This window comes from Capra hircus, chromosome 8 (assembly GCF_001704415.2).
Source record: "Capra hircus breed San Clemente chromosome 8, ASM170441v1, whole genome shotgun sequence".
NCBI classification, from domain to species: Eukaryota; Metazoa; Chordata; class Mammalia; order Artiodactyla; family Bovidae; genus Capra; species Capra hircus.
Window position 1 is genome coordinate 85582673 of NC_030815.1, and position 14049 is coordinate 85596721.

The following is a 14049-nucleotide window of genomic DNA, read 5'->3' on the forward strand; positions in this document are numbered from 1 at the left end:
ACCAGTGTGTTCTCTTGGCAAAACTCTATTAGGCTTTGCCCTGCTTCATTCCATAATCCAAGGCCAAATTTGCCTGTTATTCCAGGTGTTTCTTGACTTCCTACTTTTGCATTCCAGTCCCTTATAATGAAAAGGACATCTTTTTTGGGTGTTAGTTCTAAAAGGTCTTGTAGGTCTTCATAGAACCGTTCAACTTCAACTTCTTCAGTGTTACTGGTTGGGGCATAGACTTGGATTACTGTGATATTGAATGGTTTGCCTTGGAAATGAACAGAGATCATTCTGTCGTTTTTGAGATTGCATCCAAGTACTGCATTTCAGACTCTTGTTGACCATGATGGCTACTCCATTTCTTCTGAGGGATTCCTGCCCGCAGTAGTAGATACAATGGTCATCTGAGTTATATTCACCCATTCCAGTCTACTTTAGTTCGCTGATTCCTAGAATGTTGACGTTCACTTTTGCCATCTCCTGTCTGACCACTTCCAATTTGCCTTGATTCATGGACCTAACATTCCAGGTTCCTATGCAATATTGCTCTTTATAGCATCGGACCTTGCTTCTACATCCAGTTACATCCACAGCTGGGTATTGTTTTTGCTTTGGTTCCATCCCTCCGTTCTTTCTGGAGTTATTTCTCCACTGATCTCCAGTAGCATATTGGGCACCTACCGACCTGGGGAGTTCCTCTTTTGGTATCTTATCATTTTGCCTTTTCATACTATTCATGGGGTTCTCAAGGCAAGAATACTGAAATGGTTTGCCATTCCCTTCTCCAGTGGACCACATTCTGTCAGACCTTTCCACCATGACCCCGCCCATCTTGGGTGGCCCCACAGGGCGTGGCTTAGTTTCATTGAGTTAGACAAGTCTGTGGTTCTAGTGTGATTAGATTGACTAGTTTTCTGTGAGTATGGTTTCAGTGTGTCTGCCCTCTGATGCCCTCTTGCAACACCTACCATCTTACTTGGGTTTCTCTTATCTTGGATGTGGGGTATCTCTTCACGACTGCTCCAGCAAAGTGCAGCCACTGCTCCTTACCTTGGACGAAGGGTATCTCCTTATGGCTGCCCCTCCTGGCCTTGAACCTGGAGTAGCTCCTCTCAGATCTCCTGTGCCTGCGCAGCCACCGCTTCTTGAATATAGGGATAGAAGGATGTAATTAGATGACGGTGGATTTATACTGTCCATGTTACTTTTTAGAAAATACTGTTTTATTTTAAATTACTTAAAGAAACTAGTGAAAGTGAAGTGAACCTCATGTGTATTCTGTTTATTTTGTTTATATTAACTATACAAGAGTAGTTCTTTAAAATGCCTTGAGAATTGAGGGGGAAAATATTGAGGCTGGTGACATCATCAGGCTCTTATAGAAAATTATGTCACCTTTCCTGTGGTGTTTCTTTTTGCCTTTCCAAGGTGAAACCTGCCTTCTCAGTCATGGACGTCCTATCCCTGTTCCCAGATATGGAATCTAGAAACTTTTATAAATGAAAAAGACAGTTGATAAATAAGTAGGTCACAGATGTTCCAGATAATATAAGGGCAGAAATAATTAAAGTCTGATCTGACTTTATGATCATAGCAAAAGTTCTTGCATGATTTATGGTAGAGAGATATTGTTATTGTTTCCACTTACATTGGTTTATGAAATGTTAATAAACCTGCTCAGCCCAGCACCTTGGAGTCACTGTCAGTTCATGAACACATGCCTCAGATGCCCTTTATTCTGTCTCGCAGTGTTTGTATGTTTAAGTCCAATCCTCCATTTTTCCCAGCTCTTTTACACTTCTTTCTAAAATCCCTTGCCCTCTGTCTCACTCCACCCACTTTTAGCTGACAGCCTTGGCTCATGCGTTCCCTTGGGAACTCCTTCATTTTCCCTCACAAACTTGTACACCTGCAAGTATCCAAGCCAGTCTTCCCTCGTGTTACAGCCAGAGAGGTGTTCCTCCATCCATCATAGCTCTTCTATCTTAAAACCGAGTGCCTTTGATTGTCTCCTGTCCTTTCTCTGCTGGAGAAGGCAGTGGCACCCCACTCCAGTACTCTTGCCTGGAAAATCCTATGGACAGAGGAACCTGGTGGGCTGTAGTCCATGGGGTCGCTAAGAGTCGGACACGACTAAGCGACTTCACTTTCACTTCTCGCTTTCATGCATTGGAGAAGGAAATGGCAACCCACTCCAGTGTTCTTGCCTGGAGAATTCCAGGGACAGGGGAGCCTGGTGGGCTGCCATCTATGGGGTCACACAGAGTCTGACACAACTGAAGCAACTTAGCAGCAGCAGCAGCCCTGTCTTGACTTAAATTTTTCTTTCCCATGACCCCACACTCTCTTCTAGCAACTAGCTCATTGCTCTGCTTCTCTGTGTAGTCTGTCTTTTTTTTCCATTGTTTAGCCTTCTCCACATCCTCACCTCTCATGTAAACTTGAAACTACTGAAACCCACTTCCACTCCTGCACTTTACCCAGCATGTGCCTGTTACTAACAGGGATGATTGTATTTTTTGATGTTAAAACATCCTTGTATTCCTGAGTAAACCCCTACTTGATTATAGTATATTTTTCTGCACTGTTTAAAGTTTGAATTTTTATATCCATACTTGTGATTTAAATGGGCCTACAATATTTGGTTCCAACAGCCTTACGTAACCTAGGAATCAGTGTTGTGGTAGCTTCAAATGATTGATAGTTTTTCCACTGTCTCGCATTTTGGAGCTACTGTGTAAGACCAGGCTTGATGATTTATTTCTTCAGAGTTGAGCAAGCCTCCTCTGTCAGACTCTCTGGAGTTGGGGCCTTTGGTTTGAGCATATAGTCTATGATTATCTTTCCTGTGTATGTATTATTTCCTATTTTTCTTTTCTGTTTCTGTCATTTTCCATTTATGATACTTTCTCCAGGATTTTTGCCCAGCACATTTTTTAAGTTTGATTTTGTTTTCTTTGATTGATCTTTTTTTTTCCTTATTTTTCTACCTCCTTCATTCATTGAATTTTTATTTTATTCTTTTTTTTAGCTTTTTACATTTAGCTTATTGGTTTTTATTATTTTCCAGGAAATATCTTAAAGATAAACATTTTCAAAGACAGTATTTCCAACATTCAGTTCTAAGAAATTTTTTTAATCTCTTCTAAATGCCAAAGAATGCTCAAAGTACCACACAATTGCACTCATCTCACACGCTAATAAAGTAATGCTCAAAATTCTCCAAGCCAGGCTTCAGCAATATATGAACCGTGAACTTCCAGATGTTCAAGCTGGTTTTAGAAAAGGCAGAGGAACCAGAGATCCAGTTGCCAACATCTACTGGATCATCGAAAAAGCAAGAGAGTTCCAGAAAAAACATCTATTTCTGCTTTATTGACTGTGCCTTTGACTGTGTGGATCACAATAAATTGTGGGAAATTCTGAAAGAAATGGGAATACTAGACCACCTGAACTGCCTCTTGAGAAACCTATATGCATGTCAGGAAGCAACAGTTAGAAATGGGCATGGAACAACAGACTAGTTCCAAATAGGAAAAGGAGTATGTCAAGGCTGTATACTGTCACCCTGCTTATTTAACTTATATGCAGAGTACATCATGAGAAATGCTGGGCTGGAAGAAGCACAAGCTGGAATCAAGATTGCCGGGAGAAATATCAATAACCTCAGATATGCAGATGACACTACCCTTATGGCAGAAAGTGAAGAGGAACTAAAAAGCCTCTTGATGAAAGTGAAAGTGGAGATTGAAAAAGTTGGCTTAAAGCTCAACATTTAGAAAACGAAGATCATGGCATCGGGTCCCATCACTTCATGGCAAATAGATGAGGAAACAGTGGAAACAGTGTCAGACTTTATTTTTGGGGGGCTCTAAAATCACTGCAGATGGTGACTGCAGCCATGAAATTAAAAGACGCTTACTCCTTGGAAGAAAAGTTATGATCAACCTAGATAGCATGTTGAAAAGCAGAGACATTACTTTGCCAACAAAGGTCGGTCTAGTCAAAGCTATGGTTTTTCCAGTAGTCATGTATGCATGTGAGAGTTGGAATGTGAAGAAAGCTGAGCACCGAAGAATTGATGCTTTTGAACTGTGGTGTTGGAGAAGACTCTTGAGAGTCCCTTGGACTGCAAGGAGATCAACCCTGGGATTTCTTTGGAGGGAATGATGCTGAAGCTGAAACTCCAGTACTTTGGCCATCTCATGCGAAGAGTTGACTCATTGGAAAAGACTCTGATGCTGGGAGGGATTGGGGGCAGGAGGAGAAGGGGATGACAGAGGATGAGATGGCTGGATGGCCGACTCGATGGATGTGAGTGTGAGTGAACTCTGGGAGTTGTTGATGGACAGGGAGGCCTGGCATGCTGCGATTCATGGGGTCGCAGAGTCGGACATGACTGGGCGACTGAACTGAACTGAACTGAATCAGAGATTTGCTTCCGTCATCTCTGAGGCTGCATTTGGGAGAGGAAGTCAATGGCCTATGCTAGTTTGAATCCTTGCTGGAATCTTGAAGTCCTTAAATTCTGTCAGTTATTCATGCCCAGTACTCTCCCCACAGTAAGCACATGATAGAGCCTGTGTCTGAATTATTGATTGTTCTGTCCCTGGGACTTAGATCAATGCTTAGGATTTCCATTTGGTAAAGAAATATGGTTGATAATAAGGTCTCCAAAATTTTTAAGTATAATAGGCTCTGAAACACAGCTTCTAAGTTTCTGAACTCAAGTTATAACTCTGTCCGTTGGTTTTAGTTAAACTTTAACGCATCAGTATCCAGGCAGCCAGAAAGAGGGCGTTTTTGTTTCATTCCTCTCCCACCAGCTTGCTCCACCCAACATGTGAAATGAGCCCATTTGATCAAATAATAAAGCTTAATTGGGCTTTTAGGTGCCTCCTTGTTAACAAGGAAAACCCAGGCCATTTTATTCATAGGAAATGCTGTTTGAAAAGTAATATTTTCAGTTCTCTCTGAGAGTATATGACCTAAAATAATTGATACTTCTTTGTATACAGTTTAACACATTCAAAATTCACCTAGGAGATGGGTTTTGAAAGCATATTACTTAGTCTGTACATTAGTAGAACAACTGATCTATAAGGTTTCCCAGTATTCTAGAAGTCTAGAATCTAAGGTTCCATTCAAATCTGCAGCCTGGTTTATTGAGAGATCCTAGCATGATGTATTATATGTAAAGAAAGTAGATGTAAATTAATGGTGTTCAGGGGTGGCTTGAAAGGCAGGTGATCTTAGCCTCCCCACCTCATGTGCTATTTGGCCCAAGTAGTCATTCAGGAAAAGCGTGGTGAGTCCTAAAGATATTTGAGGAATTGAACATGCTACCAAGTGCTTTTTGTATTCATTTTAGTCTAAGGGAAAAGCAAATCTTTCCAAGTAAAGCACACTAAATGAAAGCAATCTAAAATGTTTAGCCCAGTTTCAAATAGACATCTATTATGGTTTCTGTCCCTCGAGATAGGTCAAAAATCATACCATTCCTGACTAACTAGTATGGCCTGCGGTTCTCATAACATCTATAATAATCATTTGAAAATACAGACTTTCACCCCTAAATAAATCTCTTTTTCTCCTTGAGAAAGAGCAGGTTTCTGTGCTGTTAATCCTAAGAAAAAAGAAAAGAATTGTAATTCAAGTGAAACATGCACACAAGAAGGCAGCTTTACGAGCTGAACGTTGCTGGTGGTCAGAATATAAAATTTCAGCGTCAGAAGTCATTCCTGTAATTTGTGAAAAACAAGATACAAACTAAAGATTTAGAAAATAAGGAAGCAACATTATTGACTATAATAAGTTGTCCATGAAGAAGACAAAATAATAGAAAATGAAGGTGCTTTCCTAGAGTGGGTGATGAGGGAGGCCCTCAGGGGAGTGACAGTGGGCCAGGACCAGGCATGTCTGGCACCAGCAGGAGGACCCGAGAGAATAGATGAGGAGAGGAAGCGGCAAGACCGAGGCCCATGACCCGCGTGGGACCTGTGAGGGCCCCACTGCGGCAGGGCGGTCCCAGCCAAGCTGGGCGAGGCATGCAGACCACCTGGGGGGAGGCTGGAGATGATGTCTGTGTTCCCTGTGAAATGTGAGCCCAGCAGGACCCTCCAGACAGGGAACCATCTTCCCAGCCGTGCTGCAGGGTGTCCTAGCCTGGGAAGCACTACCCAGAGCATGCGTTTTTACCTTGCTTTGTCAGATCTAGAATCATATCACATGATGTTTCCCATGAAAGTTCCAAGTTTCTGTCACATTCATTAATGCCGACTTCATAAGATTATTGATATGTGTGGAACCTGAGCTTGAGGAGGACATGGCAACCCGCTCCAGTATTCTTGCCTGGAGAATCCCCATGGACAGAGAAGCCTGGTGGGCCACAGTTCATGGGGACACAAAGAGTTGAACTTGACTGAGCAAGTGAGCACAAGCACAACCTGAGCTTGGAAGGGGATTTATGCTTCTATATGTGTTTTCCTTTCAGCATTCCTGGACTAAAAGTAGTGGGGGAGTCTATTTCTCCAGCATTGCACCTCCAACTGGAAGAGACCACTGGGTGTCGAGAGAGAGATGTTAAACTGCTTCAGGAAATAGTAACTCAAGTGAGTATCCAGTTATTAGGTGAACACATACATATTTGCAAATGAAAACAGACTCACTCTGCTTCCTTGTCCTGCTTGTCCTGATAGTTCCTTCCTCAGCCTCCTGCCCTGAATCTGTGCTGCCAGGCGTCAGGGTAATAGTAATGTTTCTCCACACATACTTTGTGTCATGGGACATGGGCCTTGTCTAGGTGCCAGAGTGTCTATTCTGATCAGACTCACCTCTGTCCTCTTCTCATTCGTGGCAACAGCTAGTCTTACTGCTACTTTGTTCCAGAGGGAGACTCAGAAGAGGGCGTGTGAATCAGTTGGCTCCATACTGTACTTAGCATAGCGTATCTTCATAACAAAAAGAAAAAGTGAGTCTGTGGACAGTTCACAGATCCCAAGTAGTATCTGTGGGCCCGATCGACACTGGCTGTCTCTGGGAAATCATCTTGAGAGTCGAATGAGGAGAGAGCAGGCTCTGGAGGAGGGAACAGAATACTCTGTGAAAGCTGCATTTGTAAGAAGGAAGAGGCAGTTCTTACAGTGTTTTTGCATCATCACAGCTTCCATCTTAAAAGCCTTTGTTCCTCTTTGCCTTTTCTTTTCTGTATTTGAAAGAGAAAAGAGAATTATGACACCGTAGCCCTTTTTCAAGCTTTGTAGAACTGAGAGGAGGTTCTGCCAAGTTTTTGTTGAGTTGCTTGACAAAACAACTGTTTTTACAAACTGAGCTATGGTTTATAATGTTTCTTAACTAGCCAGGAAGCAGAGCCAGTCCAGATGTTTGCAGAAGGAGTTAACTTTTCCAAGTACACTTCCAGAATGTAGAATTAGCAAACGTCACTGCCTGCCGTTGTTTTCCATCTTTTCCTAGCAGAGGAAAACCTGCCTTCCTAGCTTACAGAGTTGCTTCTCTTCAGGCTGATAGCTGCCACAGGCTGGCTGTGATTGTTCTCTCGTTTATACCACCTCTTGCTCTGATTGGGTTTTGTTGTTGTTGTTTAAATACAATTCACCTGTAAAATTCACCCTTTAAAGTATCCCATTGAGTGGTTTTTAGTGTCCTCACAGGGTTGTGCAGGTATCAGTATCTGACTCCAAAACATTTCATCACCCCAAAGAAAAGCTGTTATAAATCATTACCCTTGTCTGACTTTATGCTTTCTTTATTTTGATAGCATTAGTTAATTTTTTAAAATTGTTGACAGATGGCTAATGTATGGGAAAACTGTTCAAAAAATGTGTGATACCAGACTTTTCTGTGCCTGGTAGCCCCAAGTGTAGCACGTGGGAATCAGAGGTGTTGCTAGCATTTGAAAGTGTTAGTTGCTCAGGTGTGTCCAACTCTTTGTGACCTCATGGACTGTGGCCCGCCAGGCTCTTTGTCCATGGTATTCTCAGGCAAAAATACTGGAGTGGGTTGCCATTTCCTTGTGAGCAATTTCTTTCTGAAGTGATTCTGCTGGCAGTATTAAATCCAGCTCTTGGTAAGACTGTAGGGCTTTGCTGGTCCTGTTTCCCCTTGTCCTAACTCTGCTTTCCCTAAAACAGTAATCCCTAGTTACCTATGGCCATTTGAATTAAGTCAGACTCAGAGCTCAGTGTCACAGTTGCACTAGCCATGTTTCATAGTGACCGAAAGCCATGTGGGTCCCTGACTGCCCATGAAAGGTGCAGAGTAAACACCTCCCTCATTGCAGGAAGCTCTGTAGAACAGTGTGCTCAGAATGATTTTGTAGTTATTTTGTCTTCTGGTAGTTATAATTGGAAAAATGAATTAAAACTTCTATTGAGGGTGGCATTTCAGTGTACCTTCCTGTTTTAATGACCAGGGTTTGCAGTCTGGGCTTTCCAGGTGGTGGTAGTGGTAAAGAACCCACTTGCCACTGCAGGAGGCAAGAGATGTGTTTTGGATCCCTAGGTAGAGAAGATCCCCTGGAGGAGGGCACAGCAACCTACTTCAGGATTATTGCCTGGAGAATCCCATGGACAGAGGGAGCCTGGCGGGCTACAGTCTGTAGGGTCACACACAGTCAGACATGACTGAAGCAACTTAGCACCCACATACATCTGCAGTTCAAGTCACAGGTATATTCCTTTTTTATACAGTGCATGGACAGAGGCATCGCATTAACTCAGGCACGCTACTTGGAGAAAGAAGAAAAGTACCTCCCCCCTCCGAGGTTAGTAGACTTTAAAATATGACCTGAGGCATCATTTTGTTTAATACTTTAAGCTCTTTTGAAATACATTATGTTTTGAAATTTTTTGAAAGATCATCACGGGATAAGGAAGAATATGTATCATTAAAAAATAGTATATCACCAGTTGTTCTTAAACTAGATGTTTTTCCATTTTTAACTGCAAATCCCTCAGGACTCTAGTAAATGAAACATCTGTGATCCCAAGACTGAACTGGGACAGCCCAGGTTCCCATCGGTTACAACCTGCCACTGTGCTGTGGCAGCCGTTTCTGCCACAAGGACAGTCCTGCAGGGAAGGGCACAGTCTGGTGGGTGGTTTCATCTCACCTCTGGCCCAAGCACTGTGTGATACTTAATCTGACAAACATTTATTAAACCCCCAAGGAAAAACAAAGCATCGGTGGGGAAAATCGAGAGAGGTTTGAGCAGCCCTCCAGGGAAAGTACCTTGACTCATGATTTAAAATAAGTGTTCGAATGGGGAGGAAGGTGGGAAGGGGGTTCAGGATGGGAAACACATGGATACCCGTGGACACCCATGGCTGATTCATGTCAATGTATGGCAAAACCACTATAATACTGTGAAGTAATTAGCCTCCAGTTAAAATAAATTAATTTTAAAAAATAAGTAAAATCAGTGATCATTGAACAAAACATCCTTATTCTGCCCTTAAGTCTTTACAGTGTAGTCCAAGGAGGTAGATACCCAGAACATCGAGTGTTCAAGGTCATGACACAGGTCACAGAGGAGGAGGAGGATATGGTTAATGCTAGCCTGGGAGGGACTCAGGCTTCCGAGAGCAGGTGATGCATAAGTCAAACCAGGAAAATTGAGTGTATCAGACAAGCTGGTGTGGGCATGAGACCTTCCAACAGGGAATGCAGGGTTATGGAGATCTACAGGTGCATCAGGGGAGCCCAGAGCACAGGTTTGAGAGGAACCATCGAGAGGGAGCCTGGGAAAGACCCAGAAGAGCATATGGAGTCAGAGCACCATGCAGACACGGAGCACCAGGCTGGCTTCTGGAAGACTGTTCTGGCAGCAGCTGGAACGCACCCTGAAGACCCTGCTCTCTCTCCTCTAATCACACCATCCTGAGTTGTGAGCCTGTTTCATGAGGACAGGGGCCACCCTAATTTTGTGCCCTCAGGATTCCAAGCCCAGCCGACCTCAGCACATGTGTGTCCAGTGGCTGATGCAGATATTTGCAGAGCAGAGTAAGAGGCACAGGAGTAGCATTGAGCTGTCAAGCTGATGTTTCTTGAAAACTTGAAAACCTTTGCCTTGCATCAAAATATTGTAGAACTCTGTATGACTTACTAAATTAAAATTGTGAACAACCGCAGACTCATTAATTTGAGAAATGTTGACTCCCTGCTTTGAACCTGGTACTGCTTGCAGTGGTAGATTTAAAGCATAGAGTTTCCTGTCGGCCCTAGCAGAGCCCCACTGCAAGGTTACCTTGACCAAATCACTAGTAGTCCAGGGAGGAACAGTCACTCCTGTAAGTGGCAGTCAGTACTTGCGGTTCGCAGGACACAAGGTTCCTGCCCTAGCTGCTCAGCCCTGCCGGGGCAGTGAGAAAGTGGCTGTGGACAGTAGGCCATGTTCCAGTAGAAGAGCTTTATGCACAAAAACAGATGGCCGCTGACCCTTTGTGTAAACTCTTGTTTGACTGTCTTTTGTGTCCCTTATGGTTTCTCAGCATTAGGGTTGTGGTCACAGTGGAACAAACAGAAGAGGACCTGGAGAAAGCTGCGTCCACGATCAGCGAGGTGGCCCAGACCGTGCTGCTTTAGTCTGGGGCCTGGTGGCCACTCCACACACCACACTCAGGCCTCAGAATCATGGCCGAGCGAGCAGAGGATGCCTTGCAGTTACCCGATAAGGTGTCTCTAGACGGTGTGGATGTCAACGTGTTGACCATGAGATGGATGCTGGTGACTTTTTAAAGGAAAACATCCGAAAACCCAAAATCTATTTTTTTTTAAAAGGAAAAACTAATGACAGCATCTAACTGATACTTAAATTGTGCTATTTGTCTAAATAGACAAAATTGTCTACACCAGTAAAGCTTAGAGGCACTTCAGCATATATGATACAAAATGTACTGAAGTTCTAATCCAGTCACATCTTTTTCAGTCTTTGTCATGTGAAGCTCAGTGGTGGCTAATATATATAAAGGAAGAGTTTTGTGTAATTATTATAAACTTTTCATTATAATATATTTGAATCCTAGAATTTTTATATACACTAAATACTGATGTTGCACCATTTCTAACATTGAATCTTAGCATCCCTAACCAGAGAACAGTCATTATACTTCCTAAGTGAGCAATAATTTACATCAAATACTATTTTATTTTAGTATAATTGACCTTTACATTTATTCTTTGTTGATTTCTAATCTGTTTTCTGAAGAGGGTTACTGTGATCTTCCCAAAATAGAAATCATGTCCTTGATATTTTAGAATATCTTGAATGTATTCTTTTTTGTATCGTGGGTTTGCCTAGGGACATATAACCATGGGCTTTTTCTAAGCTAGAGAAAATGAGACCTTTATTTCTTTTCAGCTTAATGAATTCCAGATATCTGAAAAAGATGTGAAAGCACTGAAAATAAAATTTTTAGTCTGTGCTTTAGCTATCTGTTCTTTTCTTTAGCAGACCAAGTTGGGTGATATAAATGTTTGTGATATGTGCCACAAGATAGTGAATAGATATTACATTATTATTCCATCTCTTGTTAAAGGGAAAGGAATAAAATTATATTGAAAATATCATTTTTATAGTATATGTTCATATTAACAAATGGTCCTCAACATCTTTTTAGATAACATATATTTTTTAATGTTTAGTTTCTATTTTGCTTGAGGTATTTTGTACATATGTGCCTTGTGATTGCTGCTGCTTTAAAAGATACAGTACTCTGGGGGATGAATCTGTTCTGTTTTGTTTTTTAATTAAATAAACCTACATTCCTGATAATCAGTCTATTTGCATATGTAATATATTCAAGAGAATGGTCTCTTAATTTTAAATTCTGCAGACCTAGGGTGGTAGTCCGTGTGTGAGTGTGTATGTATGTTATGGGGGTGTTTAATTTCTTAATGCCTTTCTTCAATATATAATATCAGAAATTTCATTGGTTCATACTGATTTAAGCCTTGGCCCCGTATGACTACAAAAATGCCAGGCCTGTTCTTTTTATAAGCAGATTAAGGTTGTAACCTTTCAAAGTCGAAATTGCAATATCTAGATTTTTATTGCTACTTTTAAAAAATGATTGGAAGTTCCTCGAAAAAAATGGAGCAGCACATATTATTTAACTTCAGTCCTTGAAACACATCAACATGAACTGAAAACAAAGCCTAAATTAAAGCCATAGAGCGACCACAATCCAGTAATACACACCACAAAAAAACCCATTAGAAACAAAAAAATGTATAAAACAAGTGAAACGTTGAGAGACAATATCTCAAATCTAAAGCAGGATGCAAATTGCTGTTTTAGAGACAGTGAGAGAGGGTTCTGAAGTGCTCTGTCCTCTGTTTAGAAAGGCAGTGACTAGGTGAGCAGCATGGAAAGCTTTTGGAGCAGATTACCACTCAGCGGTTGCCCCCAGGGGAGGAAGAAGCCACACACGACTGCTCCCTTTTTGTTGTCTATAGGAGACTCCAGCTTAGGAAAAATGAACCGTAGGCCTAAATATAAAGATAAAACTACAGAAGTTCTAAGAGAAAGCACAGAAGGAAATATTTCAAATCTTTGGTTAGGCAAACATAGATACAATACCAAAAGTATAAGCCATAAAAGAAAAAAAATTGATAAATTGAGTTTCATTAATTTTTTTTGTTTAATTGCGCTTCAGAAGACAGCTTGAAAGACATAAGCCACAGATTGTGAGAAAATATTTGCCAGTCATATATAAGAAAAAATACGTATCCATAAAGAATGTAAAGAGCACAACTCCAAAATAAGAATTGAAAAAGTATAATTTTAGAATAGTGAAAGACTAGACATTTCACCAAGAGAGAAATTCAAATATCTAAACTCATGAAAACATATTTGATGTGATTCGTCATCAGAGGAATGCAAATTACAACTACAGCATGATACCGTTACACGCTCACTAGAATGACTATAATCAAAAAGATAGATAATACCAAATGTCATCAAGATATGGAAAAATTGGAAACCCCATGCATAGCTGGTGGAAAGGTAACATGGTACAACTATTTTGGAAAACAGTTTGGCAGCTTCTTCAATTTAACATAAATTTGCCATGTGTGTGTGCATGCTCAGTCACTTCGGTCACGTCCAACTCTTTCTGACCCTGTGAACTGTAGCCTACCAGGTTCCTCTGTTCATTCATTCTCCAGGCAAGAATACTGGACGGGTAGCCGTTCCCTCCTCCAGGGAATCTTCCCAACCCAGGGATCAAACCTGCATCTCTTACATCTTCTGCATTGGCAGGCAGGGTTTTTTTTTGCCACTGGCACCGCCTGGGAAGCGCTATTCATAATGGCCATCAGTTCAGTCACTCAGTCGTGTTCGACTCTTTGCGACCCCATGAATCGCAGCACGCCAGGCCTCCCTGTCCATCACCAACTCCTGGAGTTCACGGCCATAAATCAGTCCAAATGTCTGCCAGCTGATGATTGAATGAATAAACAGAAAGTGGTATATTCATAAAATGGAATACAAGTTAGCAATAAAAAGTCTCAAAAAGTTTTTTTGGTAAGTGAAAAAAAAAACAGATGAAAACGACCATGAAATTATGTAATTCTATGCATATTCAATGTCCAGAGAAAGCTGATATAAAAAGTTAGTGGTTGTCTGCAACTGGGAGTGAGGTTGAGATTGACTGATGAAGACTTGTCAGCACAGGGGACCTTTGCAGGAGATGTTCTAAAATAGGATTGTGGTGATGGATGCACAACTCTGAATATACTAGAAACCATTGAACCAAGGAGATCAAACCAGTCAATCCTAAAGTAAATCAATCCTGAATATTCATAGGAAGGACTTGCTGAAGCTCCAATACTTTGGCCACCTGATGTGAAGCCAACTCATTGGAAAACACCCTGATGCTGGGAAATGTTGAGGGCAGGAGAAGTGGGCGACAGAGAATGATGGATGGCATCACTGATTGAAGGAACATGAGTTTGAGCGAACTCCGGGAGTTAGTGAAGGACAGGGAAGCCTGGCGTTCTACAGTCCATGGGATCACAAAGAGTCGGACACAACCTAGC

The 14049-nt window shown here is 41.7% G+C and overlaps 1 protein-coding gene across 1 annotated transcript in view; it reads left to right on the forward strand.

Annotated features, from left to right (window-relative positions):
* Positions 1-11785, forward strand: part of SPTLC1 (serine palmitoyltransferase long chain base subunit 1) — a 65474-nt gene extending 53689 nt beyond the window's left edge. The window contains exons 13-15 of the mRNA XM_005684181.3: positions 6485-6602; positions 8700-8773; positions 10500-11785. Of these exons, the coding sequence (XP_005684238.1) occupies positions 6485-6602; positions 8700-8773; positions 10500-10593 (286 nt within the window). The 3' untranslated portion in view covers positions 10594-11785. The remainder of the gene's footprint in view (positions 1-6484; positions 6603-8699; positions 8774-10499) is intronic.